Source organism: Xenopus laevis, chromosome 8S (assembly GCF_017654675.1).
Source record: "Xenopus laevis strain J_2021 chromosome 8S, Xenopus_laevis_v10.1, whole genome shotgun sequence".
Classification (NCBI taxonomy): domain Eukaryota; kingdom Metazoa; phylum Chordata; class Amphibia; order Anura; family Pipidae; genus Xenopus; species Xenopus laevis.
In genome coordinates, this window is record NC_054386.1 from 41,119,127 (window position 1) to 41,141,961 (window position 22,835).

A 22,835-nucleotide genomic window follows, 5' to 3' on the forward strand; every position below is an offset into this window, starting at 1 on the left:
TATATATAGATAGAAAGGTATATAGATAGACAGACAGATTAATAAAGTTGGTTGCCTGGGTGCAAGAATGGCTAGGGTGCAAGGAACAATAATGGAGGGTTATATTAAAAATAAAAAATTGGCTTAACTCCCATCCACAATTTGGCTTAATTTACTAAAAAGTTTGGAAGAGTCTCGACAAAATTGCACGACAATTTGAATCATGCAACTTTTTATAATTGACACCTGAAAGACTCATTCAGCGTCAAACATCCCGAAACTCTCGACCATCATGAAGGAAAAAACATCTTCAAATTGTAAAAAGGGAACATCTGCCATTGACTTTTACATGAACTAACAGGTTTTAACTGGAATATTTTTGAATTCAGATTTTTAGTAGCTTTGGAGCAGAATCAATTTTGTAAAATTCAAGGGTCTTTTTGTTTCCTTGAAAAATTTAACTTTTTCCCCTTAAAAACTTGACCAGAAAAATTTGATAAAAGGTTGCAATTTATTATGGGTTTAATAAATGACCACCTTTTTTCACTACAAAAGACCTATGAGCGCAGTTTTATATGTATATAGAGTGTGGGGGAATGGCTCTTTAGGTAGTAGCAGCAGCAACTCCTTTCACACAGACAGTAGACAGTACACAGGTTTCCAGCTGATCTCACGTGTGTATTTATTTAACACAGCAGCTTAAACACCAACATAACAGTTCATACCCTTTGGGAAGGCAGTAAACAAAAAAATTTCCAGCTGTACTGATAAATGAAAATGTCCTTTTCCCAAAGGTCCCACAGTCTCCCACTTGGGCACTATAAGTCCAGCAAACAAAATTAACTGTTAACTCACAGTCCTTTGGAGATTCCTTGTGCTTTTCTCCTGGAAGCAGCCGCTCCCCAAACACTTAAGGCAGAAGCTGGTAGCCAGTCCTTGCTACCAGATAAGTTGTCTCTTTCTGGAAACTTGTGCCCAGCAATAAAAGTCCTTATGCTTTAAACACAGGTAACATGCAGTTACTAAGCAAACTTTTAACACAGCCCTCCAGTAGCTCTCCCTTCTCTCTCTCTCTCTCTCTCTCTCTCCAGGGCAGAGAGCAGCCTTAATTGAACCCCCACCTTTTTACTCCAGGTGAGGCTAATGACCTCCCTGCTACTGAACTGGCGCCCTAAGAGATAGTACCTTAGGGCTTCTAGAGCCCACTTAATGGCCAGGCACTCCTTTTCCACAATGGCATAATTTCTTTCCCCTGATGTTAGCTTCCTGCTAAGGTAGGCCACTGGGTGTTCTTCACCCCTGATCACCTGGGACAAAACAGCGCCTAGTCCCACATCTCAGGCATCTGTTTGAACTATGAATTCACGTTTGAAATCAGGGGTAATTAAAACTGGGCACTTACAGAGAACAGTTTTTAGATTTTGGAATGCTGTCTCTGCTTCTGGGTTCCATGTAACCATGGCAGATTTTCTACCTCTAGTTAACTCTGTTAGTGGGGCTGCGATAGTGGCAAAATTGGGCACAAATCTCCCGTAGTAGCCCACCATTCCTAAAAAAAGCTCTTACTTGTTTTTTTGACAGTGGCTGGGGCCAGTTTTGTATAGCCTCAATTTTGTGTATCTGGGGCTTAATTCACCCCCTTCCAATTACATATCCCAGGTAACGGGCCTCTTCTAACCGAAGAGCACATTTTTTTGGGTTGGCTGTTAAACCAGCCGCTCTGATTGAATCCAGAACAGCCTGGACTCCGGGTAAGTGACTTTGCCAATCTGTGCTGAAGATGACCACGTCATCAAGATAGGCTGAGGCATATTTCTGATGGGGCTTAAGAACACGGTCCATCAGCCTTTGAAATGTAGCTGGGGCCCCATGTAAACCAAAAGGCAGTACTTTGTACTGGAATAACCCTTCAGGTGTAGAAAAAGCAGTTTTCTCTTTGGCCCTGTCAGTTAAGGGAACTTGCCAGTAACCCTTTGTAAGGTCAAGGGTGGTTATATACCTTGCTGGGCCAAACCTCTCAATCAGCTCATCTACTCTGGGCATGGGGTATGCGTCAAATTTAGAGACTTCATTTAATTTTCTGAAATCATTACAAAAACGGAGACTGCCATCTGGCTTAGGAATTAAGACAATGGGGTTAGACCACTCACTGCATGACTCTTCTATTACCCCAAGCTCTAACATCTTTTTAACTTCATCTGAGATCGCCTGCCTGCGAGCTTCAGGCACCCTATAGGGTTTCAAGTTTACTTTTACCCCAGGTTCTGTCATAATGTCATGGTTAAAGGGCAACTAAAGTCTAAAATGGAATAATGTTAGAAATGCTGTATTTTGCATACTAAATATAAACATGAACTTACTGCACCAGCAGCCTAATAAGACAAACGATTTATGCTTTCAAAGTTGGCGCAGGGGGCTGTCATCTTGTAACTTTGTTAAACATTTCTGCAATATTAAGACTCGCACATGCTCAGTGTGGTCTGGGCTTCAGTTGGGAGGTTAAGCTTAGGGATCGTCATAAATTATCAAAACAGCACAAGTCAAATAATATCTGCCATAGAAGCCAATACAGCAAGACTGATTAATAATCAGAATATAAAGAATGCAATGAGTCTCTGGATACAAATCTCTACAGGGAATCCAACAATGCTGCTCGAGTTCTGGGAAGTAAGGTGGGGGGACCCCCTGCAATTTGAAAGTATGATCGTTTACCTGCACAGCAGTTGGGGACCATCTGACAATTCCTATCCACAGCAGTAAAAGAAGGGGGAATTTCACTGCATACAATCAGGTTTATTATAACAACAGTAGACATTTTTTAATTAAAGTATATTGGAGATAGTTTTCTTTTTCATTAAAGAAAGTAAAAATGTGATTTAATATTTTTGCCTTTACATCCCCTTTAATCACCATGGTTCGCCCTGGCAACTCTGAAAACACATCCTTATTTCTTTGTAAGAACTCTTTTACCTCTTGTGTTTGACTTGGCGACAGGGTCTCAGATATTTTTACCTCTGGAACCGAACTACCTGCTGTTTCCCTAGGGAAGGTTACAGCCGCAAGGGTCTCGCGGTCCTTCCAGGGTTTAATCAAATTTACATGATACACTTGGTAGGGTTTCCTTTTCCCAGGTTGATGAACCTTGTAATTAACTTCTCCTACCTTCTCTACAATCTCATAAGGACCTTGCCATTTTGCTAAGAATTTACTTTCTACTGTGGGAACAAGAACCAGTACTCTATACCCCAGATCAAAGGTTCTCACCCTAGCCGAGCGATTATACACCCTCGTCTGGACCTCCTGAGCCTGTTGCAAATGCTCCCGTACAATAGGCATAACCTTTTTGATTCTATCTTGCATTTGACTGATATGTTCGATTACACTCTTAAAGGGAGTGGCTTCCTGTTCCCAGGTCTCCTTAGTAATATCCAGGAGACCCCTTGGGTTTCTACCATACACCAGTTCAAAAGGAGAGAACCCAGTGGAAGCTTGGGGCACCTCCCGTATAGCAAACATGAGGTAAGGTAAAAGGCCATCCCAGTCCTTACCATCCGAAGCTACCACCCTCTTTAACATGCCTTTTAGCGTTTTGTTAAACCTCTCTACCAGCCCATCTGTTTGGGGGTGGTACACTGACGTACGCAGTTGGGTGATTTTCAGTAACTTACGCAATTCTTTTGTTACCTTTGACATAAAGGGTGTCCCCTAGTCAGTGAGGATCTCCTTTGGGATCCCTGTACGTGTAAACATCAGAACCAGCTCTTTGGCAATGCTTTTTGCTGAGGCGTTCCTTAGTGGAATTGCCTTGGGATACCGCGTGGCATAATCAAGTACAACAAGGATGTATTGGTGTCCCCTAGCAGATCTGACTAGAGGGCCTACCAGATCCATGGCAATCCTGTCAAAAGGTACCTCAATTATAGGCAAGGGTATAAGGGGACTTTTGAAATGTGGCATTGGGGCCGTTAACTGACAAATGGGACAGGAATCACAATATTGTTTTACCTCTCGGTGTACCCCAATCCAGTAAAACCCGGTCTTTCGTTTTCTCATAGCCCAAATGTCCCCCTGACACATGGGCGTGTGCCAGATCCAGCACTGTACGTCTATGGCTAACATATGGGCGTGTGCCAGATCCAGCAATGTACGTCTATGGGCTTGGGGAACTATCAGTTGCTCTATCCTCTCACCCCGTACTTCATTTACTCTATACAGTAAATAATTTTCCATTGCAAAATGAGGAAATATTTTATCAGCACCTGGTTCCTGGGCCACCCCATTTACAACCTTTATTTGTTCCCGAGCTTTACTTAAGGTGGGGTCCCTTAGTTGGGCAGTGCCGAAATTATCCCGAGAAATGGGTAGATCAGGCAGATCAAGTTCAGGCTCCGCATCCTCTCCTACCAAGACCTCTAAAGGGAAATTGCAATTTTTATCTGGGGCCACTCCTACAGCCTCACCTGGGGAAAAACACTCTAAAGGCTCAGGACATATGGGAAGATTAGACTCTAAAGATTCAGGACATATTGGGGAAATAGACATTGGAGGCACACTTCCCTCCTCGCACCCTTTTACTTTACCCCATAAATCCCAAAACACAGGAAAATCACGTCCCAAAATAACATCATGCATTAAATTTGTTACCACTCCCACTTCATGAATGCAAATTCCACCAGCCATTTCAAAGGAGAGGGAAGCTGTGGGATAGTTTTTAACATCCCCATGTATGCAAATAACTCCCATCTGGTATGACTGTAGCTTCTGCTTGTCTACCAGGCTGGCATGAACCAAAGTTACCAGACTTCCAGAGTCTAGAAGGCCAGAAACTTCCTGCCCGCTTACTTTGACGGTACACATTTGTGGCTCCACTTCTGCACTAGGTCGGGCAATACAAACAGGCTTAGAAAATAAGGACAAATGTGGTTGTGCAGTGCTACAATCCATGGGTTCCAGGGTAAGTGGGCAACTGGCTGCCATATGCCCTGGCTCATGACAGCGCCAACAAATTACTTGTCCTCTATCCCTAACTTGCAGGTCTGGTTTAGGGCTTTGCCCTCTCAATGGCTTGGTCATGGAATCATTTCCACCTTTTGGGGCCTCTTTCCACCCTTTAGTGGTTGGTATGTCTTTACCTATACCCGGTGCCTTTTGACTCTTAGGGCCAGCACTTTTAGCTATTGAAGAAAATCCTCTGTGGTAAGAAACCGCTCCACCAGGGCCACATCTGGTTAGCATCAGTTGCATCTGCTTGGCCTGCAAAACATTGCAGCCGAATGGGTAAAGCATGGAGAAAACAATCCAGGACCATTCTTTCCACTATTAGTGCAGGAGTTAATTCCTCTGGTTGTAGCCACTTTTGGACAAGATGTATTAGGTCATACATCTGAGACCTTACAGGTTTGACCACATCAAATGTCCAGGCATGTACCCGCTGGGCCCTCATAGCCAGGGTTACTCCCAACCGGGCCACTATTTCCGCTTTTAACTTTTGGTACTGATGGGCATCCTCAGGATTCAAATCAAAATAAGCCTTTTGCGACTCTCTGGACAAAAAGGGAGCAAGCACCCCCGCCCACTGGTCAGGTGAAAGTTTTTCCCGCTCTGCCTCTCTTTCAAATATGGCGAGATAAGCCTCCACATCATCCTCTGATGTCATCTTTTGTAAAGAGGTTTGCACTCTTTTATACACAGAGACGGGCTCTCTTGATCCACTTTGGGACTTTTCCATAGTCTCGATCCGTTTTAGAAGCTGACTTGATAGCCTGCTGTTCTTAAAGCTGTTTGAGCAGACTCTGCAAGTATTTGATTAGTGAGCATTGGCTTGCTGCTACTGAGCATTGGCTTGCAGCAGATGATCATTGGTGTGCTGCTGCTGCTGCTGAGCATGGACTTGCTGCTGCTGAGCATTGGACTTTACAAGTTCTTTTAGAATCTCCTCCATATTGGCAATATTCTGTGAAAGTCACCCTACTGTGGTTGATATAACAATCCTTTAATATGACTGTCTTTTTAAGGAGCTGCCCGCATCTGAGCATCAATTGTGGGGGAATGGCTCTTTAGGTAGTAGCAGCAGCAACTCCTTTCACACAGACAGTAGACAGTACACAGGTTTCCAGGTGATCTCACGTGTGTATTTATTTAACACAGCAGCTTAAACACCAACATAACAGTTCATACCCTTTGGGAAGGCAGTAAACAAAAATTAGTCCAGCTGTATTGATAAATGAAAATGTCCTTTTCCCAAAGGTCCCACAGTCTCCCACTTGGGCACTATAAGTCCAGCAAACAAAATTAACTGTTAACTCACAGTCCTTTGGAGATTCCTTTTGCTTTTCTCCTGGAAGCAGCCGCTCCCCAAACACTTAAGGCAGAAGCTGGTAGCCAGGGCCGGACTGGGACTAAAAAGCAGCCCGGGCAAAAAAAATCAAAGCAGCCCACATGTAAACACTCGATGGTCTTGTACTCATCCACTTATATATTGGGGTAAAACCGCAAAAAATTATGTGCATAAAGAGCTGCCTCTCTCATTTAAAGTGATACTGACATTAAAAATTTTCATTTCAAAATATTAATCTACAATAAAAATTACATATAGGTCAAGTTGATCGTTTTTTGCTGATACAGTAGTTCTTCTTTTGTAATTAATTATTACTTGAAGTTCCTAAACCTGACTGTGTTGCTAATCTGACTGTCCCATCTCAGCCTGTCAGAGTCTCTAATGCTAACGGACTCCTGCTGCACAAATAAGGCAGCCCCCTCAGAGGTAAATGGGGGGAAGAAAAGTAATGTAAAAGCATCAGGCAAATACTTTTATGCCAAATTATAAATAGCATTCAAAGATAATGTTATGATGGATATTAAACAAGGTTATGTAATGTAAAATATGTTAAAGATTCTGCAGCCTTGTGCCTTTATATGGCCACGGAACCCCTCAGTGACTTCGAATAGCCTTATCATTTATAGTAGGGGGTACATTATCCCTTATAATACATGAGTGATACTCAGAGTTCCCTGTATAACTCAGCCTGCAGCCTTGTGCCTTTATATGGTCACAGAACAACTCCTCAGTGATTTCTAATATCCTTATCATTTACAGTAGGGGGTACATTATCCCTTATAATACATGGGTGATACTCAGAGTTCCCTGTATAACTCAGCCTGCAGCCTTGTGTCTTTATATGGTCATAGAACCCCTCAGTGACTTCTAATATCCTTATCATTTACAGTAGGGGGTACATTATTCCTTATAATACAGGAGTGTACTGGCCTTCATATATATTTTTTTATGTATTTTCCCTATTATTCACATTGACAGGTAACATTGTTTTTACTGACCATGCAAAGTATTTACCTGGTGAGAAGATCCTCTAACCTCCTCCATTTACTTTTCAGTCTGACTGGCTTCAGTGCAGCCAGCTGAGAGCTCCAACACTGACATATCCTGCACATTAATGTCCGACTGGGGGGGGGCAGGGCCCACCAGGGCTGCCACATTAGGCCCGCAAGGGCCCACCTCCGTCGCACGGCCCCCTCTGTAATCCTCCCCCATCTCTCCTCAGTCGCAGGGCCCCCTCGGTAACCCTCCCCCCGCTGCTCACACATACTGTACTTACTTTGCACAGCGATCAGGCAGGGGAGGGGAGGTGAGGAGCGTCTGTTCTGTGCAGTGGGTCTAAGCCAGCACGGCCCACCCATGCTGCTGCACATCCTCTAGATGTCGCCACCATGTTTTAACTTCTTTCCAGCCGTTAGTGTATTTCCTCGGCAGCTGGGAATATCGATGTTGCTGCTGTTGCAGCAGAGAAGACAGGCACAAGGGGTGTGTCACATGGATCCAGAAACAGCAGAGACACTGCAGCACAGTTTCTGATTAGGAACGAGAGAGCGGGCCGGCCCACTTGAATGAAATTTAAAGCGGCCCTTGGGGCAATTGCCCAAATCCACAGATTGCCAGTCCTTGCTACCAGATAAATTGTCTCTTTCTGGAAACTTGTGCCCAGCAATAAAAGTCCTTATGCTTTAAACACAGGTAACATGCAGTTACTAAGCAAACTTTTAACACAGCCCTCCAGTAGCTCTCTCTCTCTCTCTCTCTCTTTCTCTCTTTCTCTCTCTCTCTCTCTCTCTCTCTCTCTCTCTCTCTCTCTCTCCAGGGCAGAGAGCAGCATTAATTGAGCCCCCACCTTTTTACTCCAGGTGAGGCTAATCACCTCCCTGCTACTCAGAGCCTCATTTTCACATCCCTCTGCCAGGGGCGATCCTGGCCCCTCCGCTGCCTGAGGCAACAGTTGCTGCTGCCCCCCCTCCCCCGGAAATTCGCTCTTAAAGTACCAGGAGCAGCATTTTTGCTGCCCCTGTGACCTAGTGGGGTGCTGCCGCCTGAGGCGTCAGCCTCAAACCGCCTCATTGGCGAAGCCCTGCCCTCTGCACTGCTTCATAGAGGATTCTGGGAGGGATATACTTTCCATCCATGATTTTCCCAACCATGCTACAAGAGATATTCAATGTTTTACATAGAGCCTTGCAGAGAATCTACAGTATAATCATTCATTTCAGTTCTCTTCCCCTGTTGAAATCAAGATAATGTCTCTGCTGTCTATGGCCATGTACATATGTTTTACACATCTTAGAGCCTTTATTAGAAGCAAACTATCCAATCAATAGATTCTCATGTGTAAGAAACCAAGAGCACTCGGAGGAAACCCATGCAAACATATGGAAACTCCACCTTGAGAAAACCCAACTCGTTAGACATAACCTTCAAGATCAACCTTTTTTTTTTTATCACATAAGTCTTTTTTGTATTCAGACAAAGGTGGGGAAAAATATTCCTAGTTTTCATTAAAAGAATAAACCATCCCCATCCATTATTTCAAAATGACTATTGGGCTATGGGTTAAAAATATACAGTAATTGTTTATGGGATTAGTCTTTTAGGGGCAGATTTATCAAGGGTCGAATTTTGAAGTGTAAAATACTTCGAAATTTGACCATCGAATTAAAATACTTCGAATTCGAATTTGGCCATCGAATGATCCAAGTAAAATCGCTCGATCGAACGATTATATCGGTTGTAGAAGGTCCCCGTAGGCTAACATAGCACTTTGGCAGGTTTAATTTGGCAAGTATTGAAGTCAAAGTTTTTTTAAAGAGATAGTACTTCGATTATCGAATGGTCGAATATTCAAACTATTATTACTTTGAATTCAAAGTAAATTCAAAGTCGTAGTATCCTATTTGATGGTCGAAGTATCCAAAAAATTACTTTGAATTTTGAATTTTTTTTACTTAGAAAATTCCCTCTAATTCACTTCGACCCTTGATAAATCTGCCCCTTATTGTCACACTTGCTAAGACTGCATTGAACCTGGAGTGTATTTTATTACCATTATGTTGTTAGGCAAAACTGTGGAATGTTAGAAATGCATTATACAGATATGGGAACTGTTATCCAGAATCCATGGGTTATTCAAATAATGGATCTTTTCATAATATGGACCTTCAAACCTTAAGTCTACTAGAAAAATAACGTAAACATTAAATAAACCCAATAACTAGGTTTTGCTTCCAATAAGGATTAAGTATATCTTTGTTTGGAACAAATACAGTGTCTTTTAAATTTTAAAAATTTGGATTATTTGATTATAATGGCATGTGAGGGAGACTGCCTTTCCCTAATTTGAAGCTTTCTAGATAATGGATCCCATTCCTGTACAGGTATGGGATCCAATATCCAAGAAGCTTGGAATTAAGGAAAGGCTGTCTACCATATACGTTATTTTTTTCCAAATAATCCACATTTTTAAAAAAGTTTTGCCTTTTCTCTGTAGCATTACAACACTACCTTATACTTGATCCAAACTAAGATATTTTCTAGTAGACTTTAAGATATGAGGATCTTAATTATGCAAAGATTCCATTATTTGGAAAAACCAAGGTCCCAAGCATTCTGGATAACAGGTCAACAATGGCAGTTAACGGGCTTCAAAATGATTTTGACCAGTGTCAATTTAGACGCCCGCGACAATTTTTGGACTATTTTGTCCAAATGCATTAAAGTCAATGGGCATCCGAATAATTTTGACGCACGACAATTTTTATGTGTGTGACTATTCTGATGTGCACCCAAATTTTTCGATGCAACAAACTTTATCCACAGTTCGCAAATTTATTCGCCGGCAGCGAAATGTGGAAATTCGCTGCAAATTAGCGCCTGGTGAATTTATTCTCCCATCACTATTGTTTGAATCAAACTCAGGAGTTGGAAGGAATCAGTGTTGTTTTCAATTAGCATCCCTTACTGTAAAAATGAGCCGGTAGCGGCAATAACAATTGTTTTTGAGCACTTCAGTATGAAATTGTCACATGGAATCTCCAGCTACTTCCATCTGCTATGCATAGTTAACTACAGACATATTATGAAAGAAATGCCAGTATATGAGTATTTTATGTTATTATATTTCACTGCACACTTTTCTGAAACGACAAACCATTTATGCAGAACGCTCTGAATCTCTCATAAACTACATTTTAAGCAAATAAACCTTTTTTTTTTTTTTAAAGTATTTGTTTTTTCTGTAATAATAAAACATTAACTTGTACTGTAACTAAGCTACAATTATCCATCTACGAGGGAAAACAATCCTATTGGATTGGTTGTTTAAAGGAATACTGTCATGGGAAAACATGTTTTTTTCAAAACACATCATTTAATAGTGCTGCTACAGCAGAATTCTGCACTGAAATCCATTCAAAAGAGTAAACAGATTTTCTTATATTCAACTTTGATCAAACGAATCATCGTACGATCGGACTTTCCCATCTCCCAACCTGCCACTAACCATTCAGATCAAAGTCTTACCGGTCAGATTAGTTAAAGAACAGATCAGCAATGTTCTGCCCCTGACAGCAATCGTACGATATCTATGTCCAACCAAAGCTAGTGACAGTCTCCCACTGAAAATCGTACTATCGGCAATACACGCAGAGATATTAACGGCAGCCGACAGAAATTTTCTAACCTGTCCGATCGACCAAACGACCGATCTCCGCCGGACGAAAAATGTGGGGACTCTCTACACACGGTTCGAAAAATCGTACGAATCCTTGATTCGTACGATCAGATCTTTGCGTCTATGGCCAGCTTTAGGGTCTGGTCTGTGTGCTGCATTTTTAAAGATTTCCTGCACCACGGCAACATATTTCTTGAAATTATATCTTGATATTAGTAACCATGGGGAACACGACACTGGGGAGAACTCACCATTCAGAAAAATTTTTATAGTGTGTTTTAATCTGGGGGCAATATATGGCAAAATAAAAAAAGTGGCATAGATTCATCATGTATGGTAGGTTTTAACGATGCCAGATTTTCATGTCCCAAAAGGATCAGGGCTTGTCACTGGGTGTTTGTGCATAAGTGTGTGTGCCAACTGTTCTGGGGATTGGTATTTAGTTGGCAGGGCCTGGGCAGGAGTTGACAGATAGTCCAGAGCCCCCCATATTTTCAAAGGTCAATATTAAATTAGTTTATAGTCTTCACTAATGCATGCAATAGGAAGCCATACAGCTATTTTTATGGGTGCACGGCAGCAATGGGGAATAGTGACCTCGGAAATTATCTTTCATCCTAATCTCTTTATATAATTCAGTGTGCAATGCTTTTGTTACATTGTCAGAAATTCTGTTCCCTTAAACACCATTCTCTAAATACTGCCCATTAAAGAATACAATTCCATATCTACTCTTAAAACAATTTGGGAGGGGGGGAGTATTTGCTGCGTCAAATAATAGGCAACAGATTCCATTGTTTAAAGATTCACTACAGTCGCAACCACTAAACCACCTTCTCGCCTGTAAAACACCTCTGCATGCATATTTATCAGAAGCATATTTCTTTTTTCTCTTTTTGACAATTGAAATACAATATGTAGAAAAATAAAGCCATTGGGGTAACGCAGCATTATTTCATTAAATGCAGTGTGGGAACCATGTGTACGGCAAACAAAAGGATGAAGCTATTGTCAAGAAGCCTTTCAGCACAATGAAAAGCAAGAGGTTAAACATGAAACATTGTGTGGGAAGTTTTATGGGGGGAAATCTATTAGGTGAGAAGCTGAGTTGGGATATTAAAAAACATATTAAATTGTTTTAGAACATATTGTTTAAGGTGATATGCTTGTGCAAATAGGTGCAGCGCCTTATACAAACACCAGGCGCACATCTAGACAAAAGGAAAAACTAAAGATACATGATGGAGGGTATTACATAGAAATACATGCAGCCTATTTATTTAAATTTGGGGAGTGCTGCCATAGGCGGAGGGTGACTTTTTTGTTTGGGGAGGCTAATGGTGTCACATGAACAGTTTCTTCACCAGCAATTTTATACTGGTGGAGAAACAGCTGATTGAGTTGCATATTATGTAGAATGCTGTAATTCACGTCACTTAGCACATGGGCCAAGTTCAGGCAGAGAAACAGCCCTTCTGCTCAGATCTGCTTTCTGGTGTGTCTGCACACTGCTTCAACCTGGGTGCTGACACATGGGGGCAGATTCACTAAAGGGAGAAATGGCCAATTCGCCAGTAATCTCATCCACGGGGACATCACCAATTCACTAACGGGCGTAGAGGACAATTCGCTAACAAACGAGACCGTTGCTAGTGTTCGTTCTCACCCTATCGCCAGACGACTTTTGCTTCTGGCGAATGGTCATTACTCTGCAAATTCACTAAGATGTGACGTTTACTGAGCGTTAGCCCTTTCGCCAGAGTTCACTTCACCACCTTAGACCTGACGAACTGATAAAACAAAGCTACTTCTTCCTCAATCTTATGTCAGTGACATCATATCCTGTTTGCTGGTAATGCATTAAAGTTGTAAAAAACGCTGGCGACTTTCTTTCTTTAGAGCAGGATTGCCTTCAGAAGTCAGAACTATTAAAGATTTATGTGTGAGCAATTTTTTAAAACCAATTTGACAGGCATGCTACATTTGTTTAAGGGTGGGCGCATTAGAGGATCTTCTGTCTTTATTATGGCTCATTGGACATGTGTAATAATAAGTGGCCACTTCAAGCATTTGGACCAACATCTCTAATAAAGTCATCTATATATGACCTATATGTACCTGCCATATTTAAAGTGACCTAAGCATAAGAGTACTAACGAAGTTTCACTAGGCAGAAATATAAGCTAGCAAAAATTCGCTGTGAAATGCTCACCCAGCCGAAGTAACATTAGCGAAAATTCGCCAGCGTTCGGCTGCTGAGATGCAGCTCTGCATTTTAATGAATTGGCGTAGTGGTAGCGAATTTGCACCTGGTGAAGTGGCACGGAGTGTGGTGAAGCAGTCGCTGGCGAAAATTCACCCTTTAAGTGAATTTGCCCCATGGAGTGGATACCGGCTTGAAAATGCATACAAATATAGTGTTGAATCCAGCAGAAACCATACATTTTCTTTAGTGTACAGTAGTTCTGAATTCTTGTTAAGAAAGATCAATACCTATACCAAAGATGTCATAATTGGTAATTTTGGGAAACTATATAAATTACACATAACACTATGTATACACTGTAACGTTTGGTGAAGGTGGAATCATTTTTTGATCCTGTTTTTCATGGTTGGTTCAAGGACCAGTGAACGTGAACCTTAATGTTACATCTCACATCTGTAATTCCTTCATTGCAGAATAGTTTGGGGAAGCCTCTTTCCAGTTTCAGCACAACAATGACCCTATGTAAAAAGCCAGATCCGTCCAAATGGATTTGCTAAGCAGGGAATGGAGAATCTGACTGCACAGTCCTGACCTCAACCCAACTGCACCCCTGCCCTGTGGGATGAACGGGAACCCTGGCTGTGAGCCAGGCTTCCTCCTTAATATTACAGCCCAACCTCACGAATGCAATTGTAGCTGAATGGAAACAAATACCACCAGTAATATTCCAACACCTAGCCAATTTGTTAGGCATCACCCCAGGAATTATAATTGCTAGCCTCAGACCCTATGCCAGAGCTCCTATTTGTAGGGATGTAATGAAAATAAGAAGGTGCAAAGGCAAATTCTCTATGTGATGCCAATGTGTTAGACAACCCCCCCCCACACACACACACTTTACAACCTTCCTGGGACAATGCTTCTGCCTGCTAAAAAGTGCACCAGCCCAGGGTGCTGTTCCTGCTGCACCACCATCTTGCCCAATGTCCCAGAGATCCTTTGTACTCTCTGGATAGAGTGCATGCACACAAAGTTGTGACTTTAAAGTTTAGGTCTGATCTTTACTGTGCGTTTTTTAGCCCAGTCTGGGATTGCCGGGGCATTGGCGGCAGTGTGCAGCGAATCACTGGGGCATTGGCAGTTGTGTGCAGCAGGTATACCACAATGGGGAATGTAAAGTAACTGATGATGTTCACTGGTGTGGTTTCTAACACATTCACACCCCCAGAGAATTCTCTTTATTTGTCCTTTAGGAACGAATTTTTGAATCTTGTCATGTAATATTGCATACTTAATGACGATTGCTCACATTTTAACTTGAATGTTTAAAGTACATTATTTTTGTGCATTATTTTAGTGCAATTTTAGTGCAATTATGACTTTTACAAAACAAATGCAAAAATACATATGTCAAAAGTAAATATTTTTTACAAAGAGATTTTCATTATATACGTTTACTCAAGTACTCTTATTACATTCTCCTTATATTTAGCCAGTTTAGGTCTGCATTTATTTTTGGCAAAACACAGAACAATTAATTGTTCACAGTAACTGTATAATAGTAGATTGAGACATTGAGGCATTCAATCATCAGTTCAACATTTTTGTCTCTGCTAGTTGAACTTGAGAAAGGTGAAAAAAAAAAGGTAGCCTTATACAGGGGAAAAATCTATTCCTGACTCCAAGGGGGTAATTAGACCAGCCCCTGGCTTAAACTACAATAAAGGCATGTATGCTGCAAGCTAAACTGTTGCTATATCACCATGCTTTAGATGTTTGAATATGCAGGGACAAGTGGGGTATTCACAAAATATGAATTCCCCATTTTTAAAGATTTCATACACATAAAAATACAAATAAGAATATATGTAGCACACAGCAGACTGTCTAATGCTACCTTCTTTCAAGAGTGGTGCCCCTAGATAGTGAATGCTGCATTCAATTAAAAATAGGCACTCCCACACAAACTGCCTCCTATTTCATCCCTATAATTGCAAGTGCCCCTAGATCCAAGCACCTCTGGCAACTTTAATAAGGGCTTCAGACAAACTGCCTGCTGCTACACCCCTTACATTAGGTTTCAACTGAATTCTACTGCATCTTATTTGGCCATGGAGAGAGAGACACACACACACACACACACACACACACACACACTGTGAATAAAGTACCCCCTCTTGTAAAATATAAGGATATTATAAGTTACAGAGGAGTTTCATGACCATATAAAAACATGAGGCCGAAGGCTGAGTGTTTTTATACAGGTCATGGAACTCCGAGGTAACTTCTAATATCCTCATATTTTACAACTGGGGGTACTTTATTTATTATAATACGCAAATTTTAGTGAGTCGTGTGACAGAAATGACATCACTACTCACCGTTTATAACTGATGACAACGCTACTCACCGTTTATAAGGATATCATTTACAAGATATTCATGGCTTATGTGTATTATATATATCTATACACACACACACACACATATACACACACACACACATACATACAGTATATACATACACACACACACACACACACACACATACATATATATATATATATACACACACACATATACATATATACACACACACACAGACAAACACATACATATACACACACACAACTGAATTACATTAGGGGACCCTGTCACTTTTTTATGCCAATAACCACTGAAACCCTAAGCCCACAAATCAGTGTGTCATAACATGCAACATGTAAAATGTATTTTGTTTTGCAATTCTTTACATTTAAATATCAAACAATGCCTACATACCAGACAGCAAGCAAGTAGAGGATCTGCAGCTGCCATGTCTGTTGTTAGCCCTGGTCACAGAAAACAGTTTAACACCTACTCTCTAACTGGTGGTGCTGCACGATATTTACCGTTAAGATGGGTTTGTAAATTTTCCAATTAAGAAATCTCATGAGATTTGCAGTTTGAAATCTCGCGTTATGACGTCATCACTATCAAGTCACACGTAAACTGACAGGTACTGCTCTTTTTACAGGCCCTAATTAGCAGCAACTCCTCTCCTCCGAACAGCACAAGTAAACACAATGCTCAGCTCCGTTATTCTTTTGTTTTTTTTTTAAATAACTTTATTGATTTTTTTTTTTAAGGGGCTTGTTTTTCAACAAACAGGTTTGGGGAGGCTTAGCCTCCCCAAGCCTTAATGAAGATCCGCCCATGAGTGCTGCCTAGGGCAGACACCAGGCTGTCAGGAATGCTCTTCTTGGGGGTTGCCACCAGTAACTCTAACAGGGAGAACATTTCCAAAACAATAGGAATTGGCTACATACAGGCATAGTTGAGCAGTTTCAGCGAACATGACTCTCTTCGAGAGGACCGCATCGATCAAAACACCAAAGGGCAGTTTTATCAAAGGTCGAAGTGAATTTTCGAATTAAAAAACGTAGAATTTCGAAGTATTTTTTGGATACTTCGACCATCGAATAGGCCAAATTCGACTTTGATTCGAATTGAAAATACTTTGAATATTTGACCATTCGAAAATCGAAGTACTGTCTCTTTAAAAAACTTCGACTTCACCACTTCGCCACTTTAAACCTGCCGAATTGCTATGTTAGCCTATAGGGACCTCATAGAACCAAGAGCCAAAATTTGGCTAAATTTTAAAAAGTCAAAGTTTTTTTTTTAAAATCATTCGAACCGTTCGATTTGAACGATTGCTTAGATCGATCGAATGATTTTAGTTCGACTATCGAATTTGGCCAATTCGACCCTTGATAAATCTGCCCCCAAGTGTGCCATAGGCCTTAAACTAATATAGATATCGTGGAAACAATTATTTGGTCTACACTAAATATTTCTAGTATTAGATTTATAAAAAAAACAGTGAATAATCTAGGCATAGTGGACCCTCCAGTGGTCTTCAAAACACTGAACACTTTTTTTACTAACATCCAAAATTTTCAGATTAATTAAAAGAAAATCTGACCAAGCTAGAATCCACGATTTACAATTATTTATCATTAAAAAAACTCGAATCGACAAAAACCGAAACTTTTTCAAATTGTGGCATGAATACCGTAACTTTTTCGATTTGTTGTGCAAAAAAAGTCTGATTTTTTTTGTGAAAATGGTGGAAAAGCCTGAAATGTGCTGATTATTGTACAAATCTCAGCGCAGACAATAATAACTTTAAATTGCAAATAGAACCTCTGCCATTGACTTCTACAGGACCTCAACAGGTTGAAGATATTTCTGGATTTGAATTCTTAGCATCCTTAGGGTATAATAGATCTCCAAAAATTAGAGCTTTTTTTCCACTAAAAACTTAGATTTTATAGTAAAAAAAAATTGAAGTTTTTAATCATTCGGATTTTAATAAATAACCCCCATAGTATAAGGGAGATAGATTTGATCAGAACTGGTAGCGACAGTGGTTTTTTTGGTGGTGAGATAGAGATACCTTCAGTCATGTTATATAACTCTTGATCACTTGTCTTGTTCCTTGTGTCGTCCTAGGGTTTCTTTAAGAGAACAGTCCAGAACAATAAGCGTTACACTTGCACAGAGAACCAGAGCTGCAAAATAGACAAGACCCAAAGGAAGAGATGTCCATACTGTCGCTTTCAGAAATGTCTCAATGTTGGGATGAGATTGGAAGGTAAGTTGATGAAGGTCTTTACTTTTTTTTTAGCACAAACAAAGCAATTTTATTGAGTATTATAAATCAATACTTATCATTTGAAACCAGATTAGTGCCAGCAGCTCCACCTATTATTGGTGTGGCATAGACCAGGAGCCAGCTAGAATGGTAGAGCCGACAGAACTGGCATAATGGCCTTTTGGTCAGTGCTATCATTTCTCATTTCACAGCACTTAAAAGGATAAACCACATTATGTTCAGGAATTCATGTTTAATTTTGCAATATTATTATGATTTATATTGAATTATCAGTTTAATTATTATTCAGTATTGATTTTGAGTGTATGCTGGAATATTAGCTCCGTGTCGGCCCTCATGCTGCTAAACATTTGGCCTATTTCATGGCCATTCTCTATTTCAATGAGAACAAAGGCTAAATAGATGGAATAATAGATTATAGTATGTAAAGAAAAGAGACTGGGAGAATAGAGGTTGAGTGAGGAGACTTGAGTAAGAATAATAGTTCTTAGAGTGCGCCCCTTGTCTAAGGTTTTTGGTTGGGCCCCTGGTGTCCCAGTCCGACACTGAGGACAACTATGATCCTTGCCTCAAAAATGTCACTGTAACGTCATATTCTGATCTTGGTAACCCTCTCCTGTGCATTAGAAAGGGATGCATGGTCTTAGATAAAGTTGATATGCTTCCTGTATTATTCTTTTCTCTCTCAGACCTCTTGGCACTGTTTTTTCATATTCTAAGTTATTACTTCTTTTTATACTTGGTAGATAGTTGGAATGTTAGTTTGTTTCCAGTTTCTATCAGGAGTTTACAGGTATTTAATATGTGAAAGGTCAGCAGGACTACCTTTAGTAGTAACTACCCTGGGAGATATATTTCCTTATTTTTTTTGTTAGATTTATAGTTAATGCTAGATCATACTCCTTAGAGAAGTATATAAAGATACATTGTATGTATTTGTTGGAAAATTACAATAAATAAAGAGAAAAAAAAGCAAAAGATGCATGGGACTGTAGAAGATGGACTTCCCATAATTCAGAACTGTCTGGTTGACGGGTTTTTGGATAGTGCATCCCATAGCTGTATAAGAAAGGACAATTTAAAGAATATGATTTGGTGGTAATGTTTGCTTTGTGAATAGGTGGGCTGGTTTTAGACTGAAAATTTCTTATTGAAAGAGGATATAATTCACAACTACCTATGGCTCCCTTGGTTCACTGTTTAGCATTTTCTCTGCTTTGAAAGTCTTAAAATACGAGTGACCTTGAAAATTCTCTCGCCGCTCAAAATGTATTCTTTTGCCAGCAGAAATCGACTGTTCGGCTAGACATACCATTTTTTTTGTTGTGCAGTAGAAAAATGTTAACCCATTGCAACAAGAAAAAACTAAATCAGATAGTAAAATAAAAAAAAACTTAAAACAAGCAGGCCATCGCAAATAGACTCCAATTTAATAAAATAATGAATATTATTAAAACTGATTTACTTTTTTCTCTGTAATAATAAAGCAGTACCTTGTACAGGTATGGGACCTGTTATCCAGAATGCTAGGAACCTGGGGATCTCTCCATAATTTTAATTCATATCTTAAGACTACTAGAAAATCATGTAAACATTACATAAACCAATTAGCTGTCCTATTGCTTCCAATAAGGACTAATCTAAGTTTGCATCAAGTACAAGGTACTGTTTTTTTATTATTACAGAGAAAAAAGGAAATAATTTTTTAAAATTTGGATTATCTGATTATAATAGAGCCTATGGGAGACAGCCTTTTGTGTAATTTGGAGCTTTCTTGACAACAGGTTTCTGGACTAAGATATAATTAATCCATATTAGAGGCAAACCAGTCCTATTGGGTTTATTCAATATTTAAATTTATTTTAAGTAGATTTATTGTAGACATCCAAAGTATGGAAAGATCCCTTATCTGGAAAACCCCAGGTCATTTTTTTTCAAAATGAATCAGTTAATAGTGCTGCTCCAGCAGAATTCTGCACTGAAATCCATTTCTCAAAAGAGCAAACTGATTTTTTTATATTCAATTTTGAAATCTGACATGGGGCTAGACATATTGTCAATTTCCCAGCTGCCCCAAGTCATGTGACTTGTGCTCTGATAAACTTCAATCACTCTTTACTGCCGTACTGCAAGTTAGAGTGATATCACCCCTCCCCCCCCAGCAGCCAAACTAAAGAACAATGGGAAGGTAACCAGATAACAGCTCCCTAACACAAGATAACAGCTGCCTGGTAGATCTAAGAACAGCACTCAATAGTAAAAACCCATGTCCCACTGAGAAACATTCAGTTACATTGAGAAGGAAAAACAGCAGCCTGCCAGAAAGCATTTCTCTCCTAAAGTGCAGGCACAAGTCACATGACTGGGGGCAGCTGGGAAATTGACAAAATGTCTAGCTCCATGTCAGATTTCAAAATTGAATATAAAAAAATCGGTTTGCTCTTTTGAGAAATGGATTCAGTGCAGATTTCTGCTGGAGTAGCACTATTAACTGATGTGTTTTGAAAAAAACATGTTTTCAGATGACAGGATCCCTTTAGTTTTCTGCAAGAGGCCCAGTCCTTTACCTTGGACTTAATGGTGACTAAGCTAAATGAATCCATAATGGTAGCAAACAATCCTATTGGGTTTATTAAATATTTAAATACTTTTTAGCAGATTTAAGGTGGCCATACATGGGCAGATTAAAGCTGCCGATATCGGCCCTTTAGACCTCACCAAATGAGCGGATCTAATGGTGTATGGCCACCTATAGGGTATGATGATCCAAAGTACAGAAAGATCCCTTATCCTCAGATCCCAAGAATCCCAGATAATAGATGATATACCTGTGGGTCTGTTAAAATAGTTAACAAGATGTTTTGTTATGGTTATATTTCTTCATTATATTTTGTCATACGTTTAATATACAGGCAGTCCCCGGGTTACGTATTAGATACCGTCTGTAGGTTTGTTCTTAAAGGAATAGTTCAGTGTGAAAATAAAAACGGTGTAAATAGTCTGTGCAAAATAAAAAAATTATCTAATATAGATAGTTAGCCAAAAATGTAATGTATAAAGGCTGGAGTGAACAGATGTCTCATAAAACAGCCAGAATCCAACTTCCTGCTTTTCAGCTCTATAACTCTGAGCTAGTCAGCGACTTGAAGGGGGGCCACATGGTACATTTCTGTTCAGTGAGTTTGTAACTGATCCTCAGCATTCAGCTAAGATTCAAAAGCAACAGATATGACCCATGTGGCCCCCCCCCTCAAGTCTCTGATTGATTACTGCCTGGTAACCAGGGTAACCTGTCAGTGTAAACCAAGAGAGCTGAAAAGCAGGAAGTAGAGTGCTGACTGACATGTTATACATCAAATCACTCCAGCCTTTTTACATTACATTTTTGGCTAACTAACTATATTAGAAACATTTTTTATTTTGCACAGTCTATCTCGTATATACTCGTGTATAAGCCGACCCGTGTATAAGCCGAGGTACCTAATTTTACCTACAAAAACTGGGAAAACTTATTGACTCGTGTATAAGCCTAGGGTGAGAAATGCAGCAGCTACTGGTAAAATGTCACCTAGCGCAGAAGTGCAAGCAGCATCGGGCAAACCTAGTCCCTGTGCATGTAAGAGCACATAAGCGCTGGCTTCCCAGGCTTTTATATAGTCATGAACCTCTGGGATATAACATATCCTTATATTTTATAACAGGGGGTACATTATAGGCACACTAAATAATAAATGCTGAACTTAAAAAGGGAAGTTCCTACATTTCAATGGGGAGAGACAGTATCCACACAGGGCCCTTTTTAACTCTTTCCTCTAACCATTTGCTTCCATATCTTTCCCTTCCTCTCTCTGCACCAGTCACAGTGCCTTTAAACTGTAAGACAAAAGTTAGTTTTGCATCCGTTTTCTTTCCCCAGTTTCTTGCCTCCGTTTCTAAAACCAACGTCCCATTAGACACTTCTCTATGTACACACACACTTACTGTGTCTTTCATTTAGTTCTTCTTTACACTCTTTCATTCTATGCTTTCTTACATACATACTCCCAAATACACATACACCTTCCCTTACCACTACCATACACACCTTCACATTTCACTTACACATGTATACACACTATTGTGCAACTGCACATATCACTCTACTTTGTTTTTAATTACAACACCTGACTTCTACTTTTCTAAAATGGGCGTTGGTTAAGGCAGTCTCTCCCTCTTAAAAGCCGCTCAGCAGTTTGCGGGGGAGGATCTAGCACAGAGTTTGAAACCAAAGCACAGGAGATGTTTACATAAAGAATTGTTACTACAGAGAGGTAATGTACCTTTTTTACTATGACTAAAGATAAATAAGTTAGGGACCACCATGTGGGGTTTTACCTTGACGTGGTATGGTGGCTTATCAATATTATGATCATAACTTTGTAACAAAAAAACCCTGTTTCAAAATTACATGCACTTGCATATTTACTTGAATTACTTAGACAGGGCTTTATACTTTTTGAAATTGGCCTCAGGTGTGCATCCACAACCCCCCCATATTTCCGTTTCTATCAAAGCCAATTTTCTGTCCACCTCTCCTCTCACAGCCCGACTTCTGAAAGTCCGTTCTCTCCACCTCTCCCACCCCTACTGTCACAGCCGTCTTTCTCTCTCCCCCTCCTCTCTGAATCATTTCACTCGCAGCTCGATCTCTGAAAGCCGCTTCTCTCCACCTTCCCCTTTTTCTCACAGTTGCTGACAGGCTGCTTTCTCCCTCTCTGCACTGCTGGATCTTGTTTCCTTTGCGGCAAGCAAAGATTAACAGCCGGCATAAAATCGCATGTTCGTCAAGCTCTGCACGTCACTTCCGCCTACTACACTGCCACAGGGTCCTAGCGCCGGGTCCCTTAGTCTTGAAACCCCTGTGCGCACCCAGTGACTCGCGTATAAGCCGAGGTAGACTTTTTCAGCACATTTTAAGTGCTGAAAAACTCGGCTTATAC

General features: G+C 40.3%; 1 protein-coding gene across 1 annotated transcript in view; it reads left to right on the top strand.

The window, feature by feature from the left end:
- The window catches only part of LOC108700024 (steroidogenic factor 1), a 94,554-nt gene that overhangs the window by 8,851 nt on the left and 62,868 nt on the right, over positions 1-22,835 (top strand). Inside the window, exon 2 of the mRNA XM_018232865.2 lies at positions 17,694-17,835. Coding sequence (XP_018088354.1) covers positions 17,694-17,835 — 142 coding nt within the window. The remainder of the gene's footprint in view (positions 1-17,693; positions 17,836-22,835) is intronic.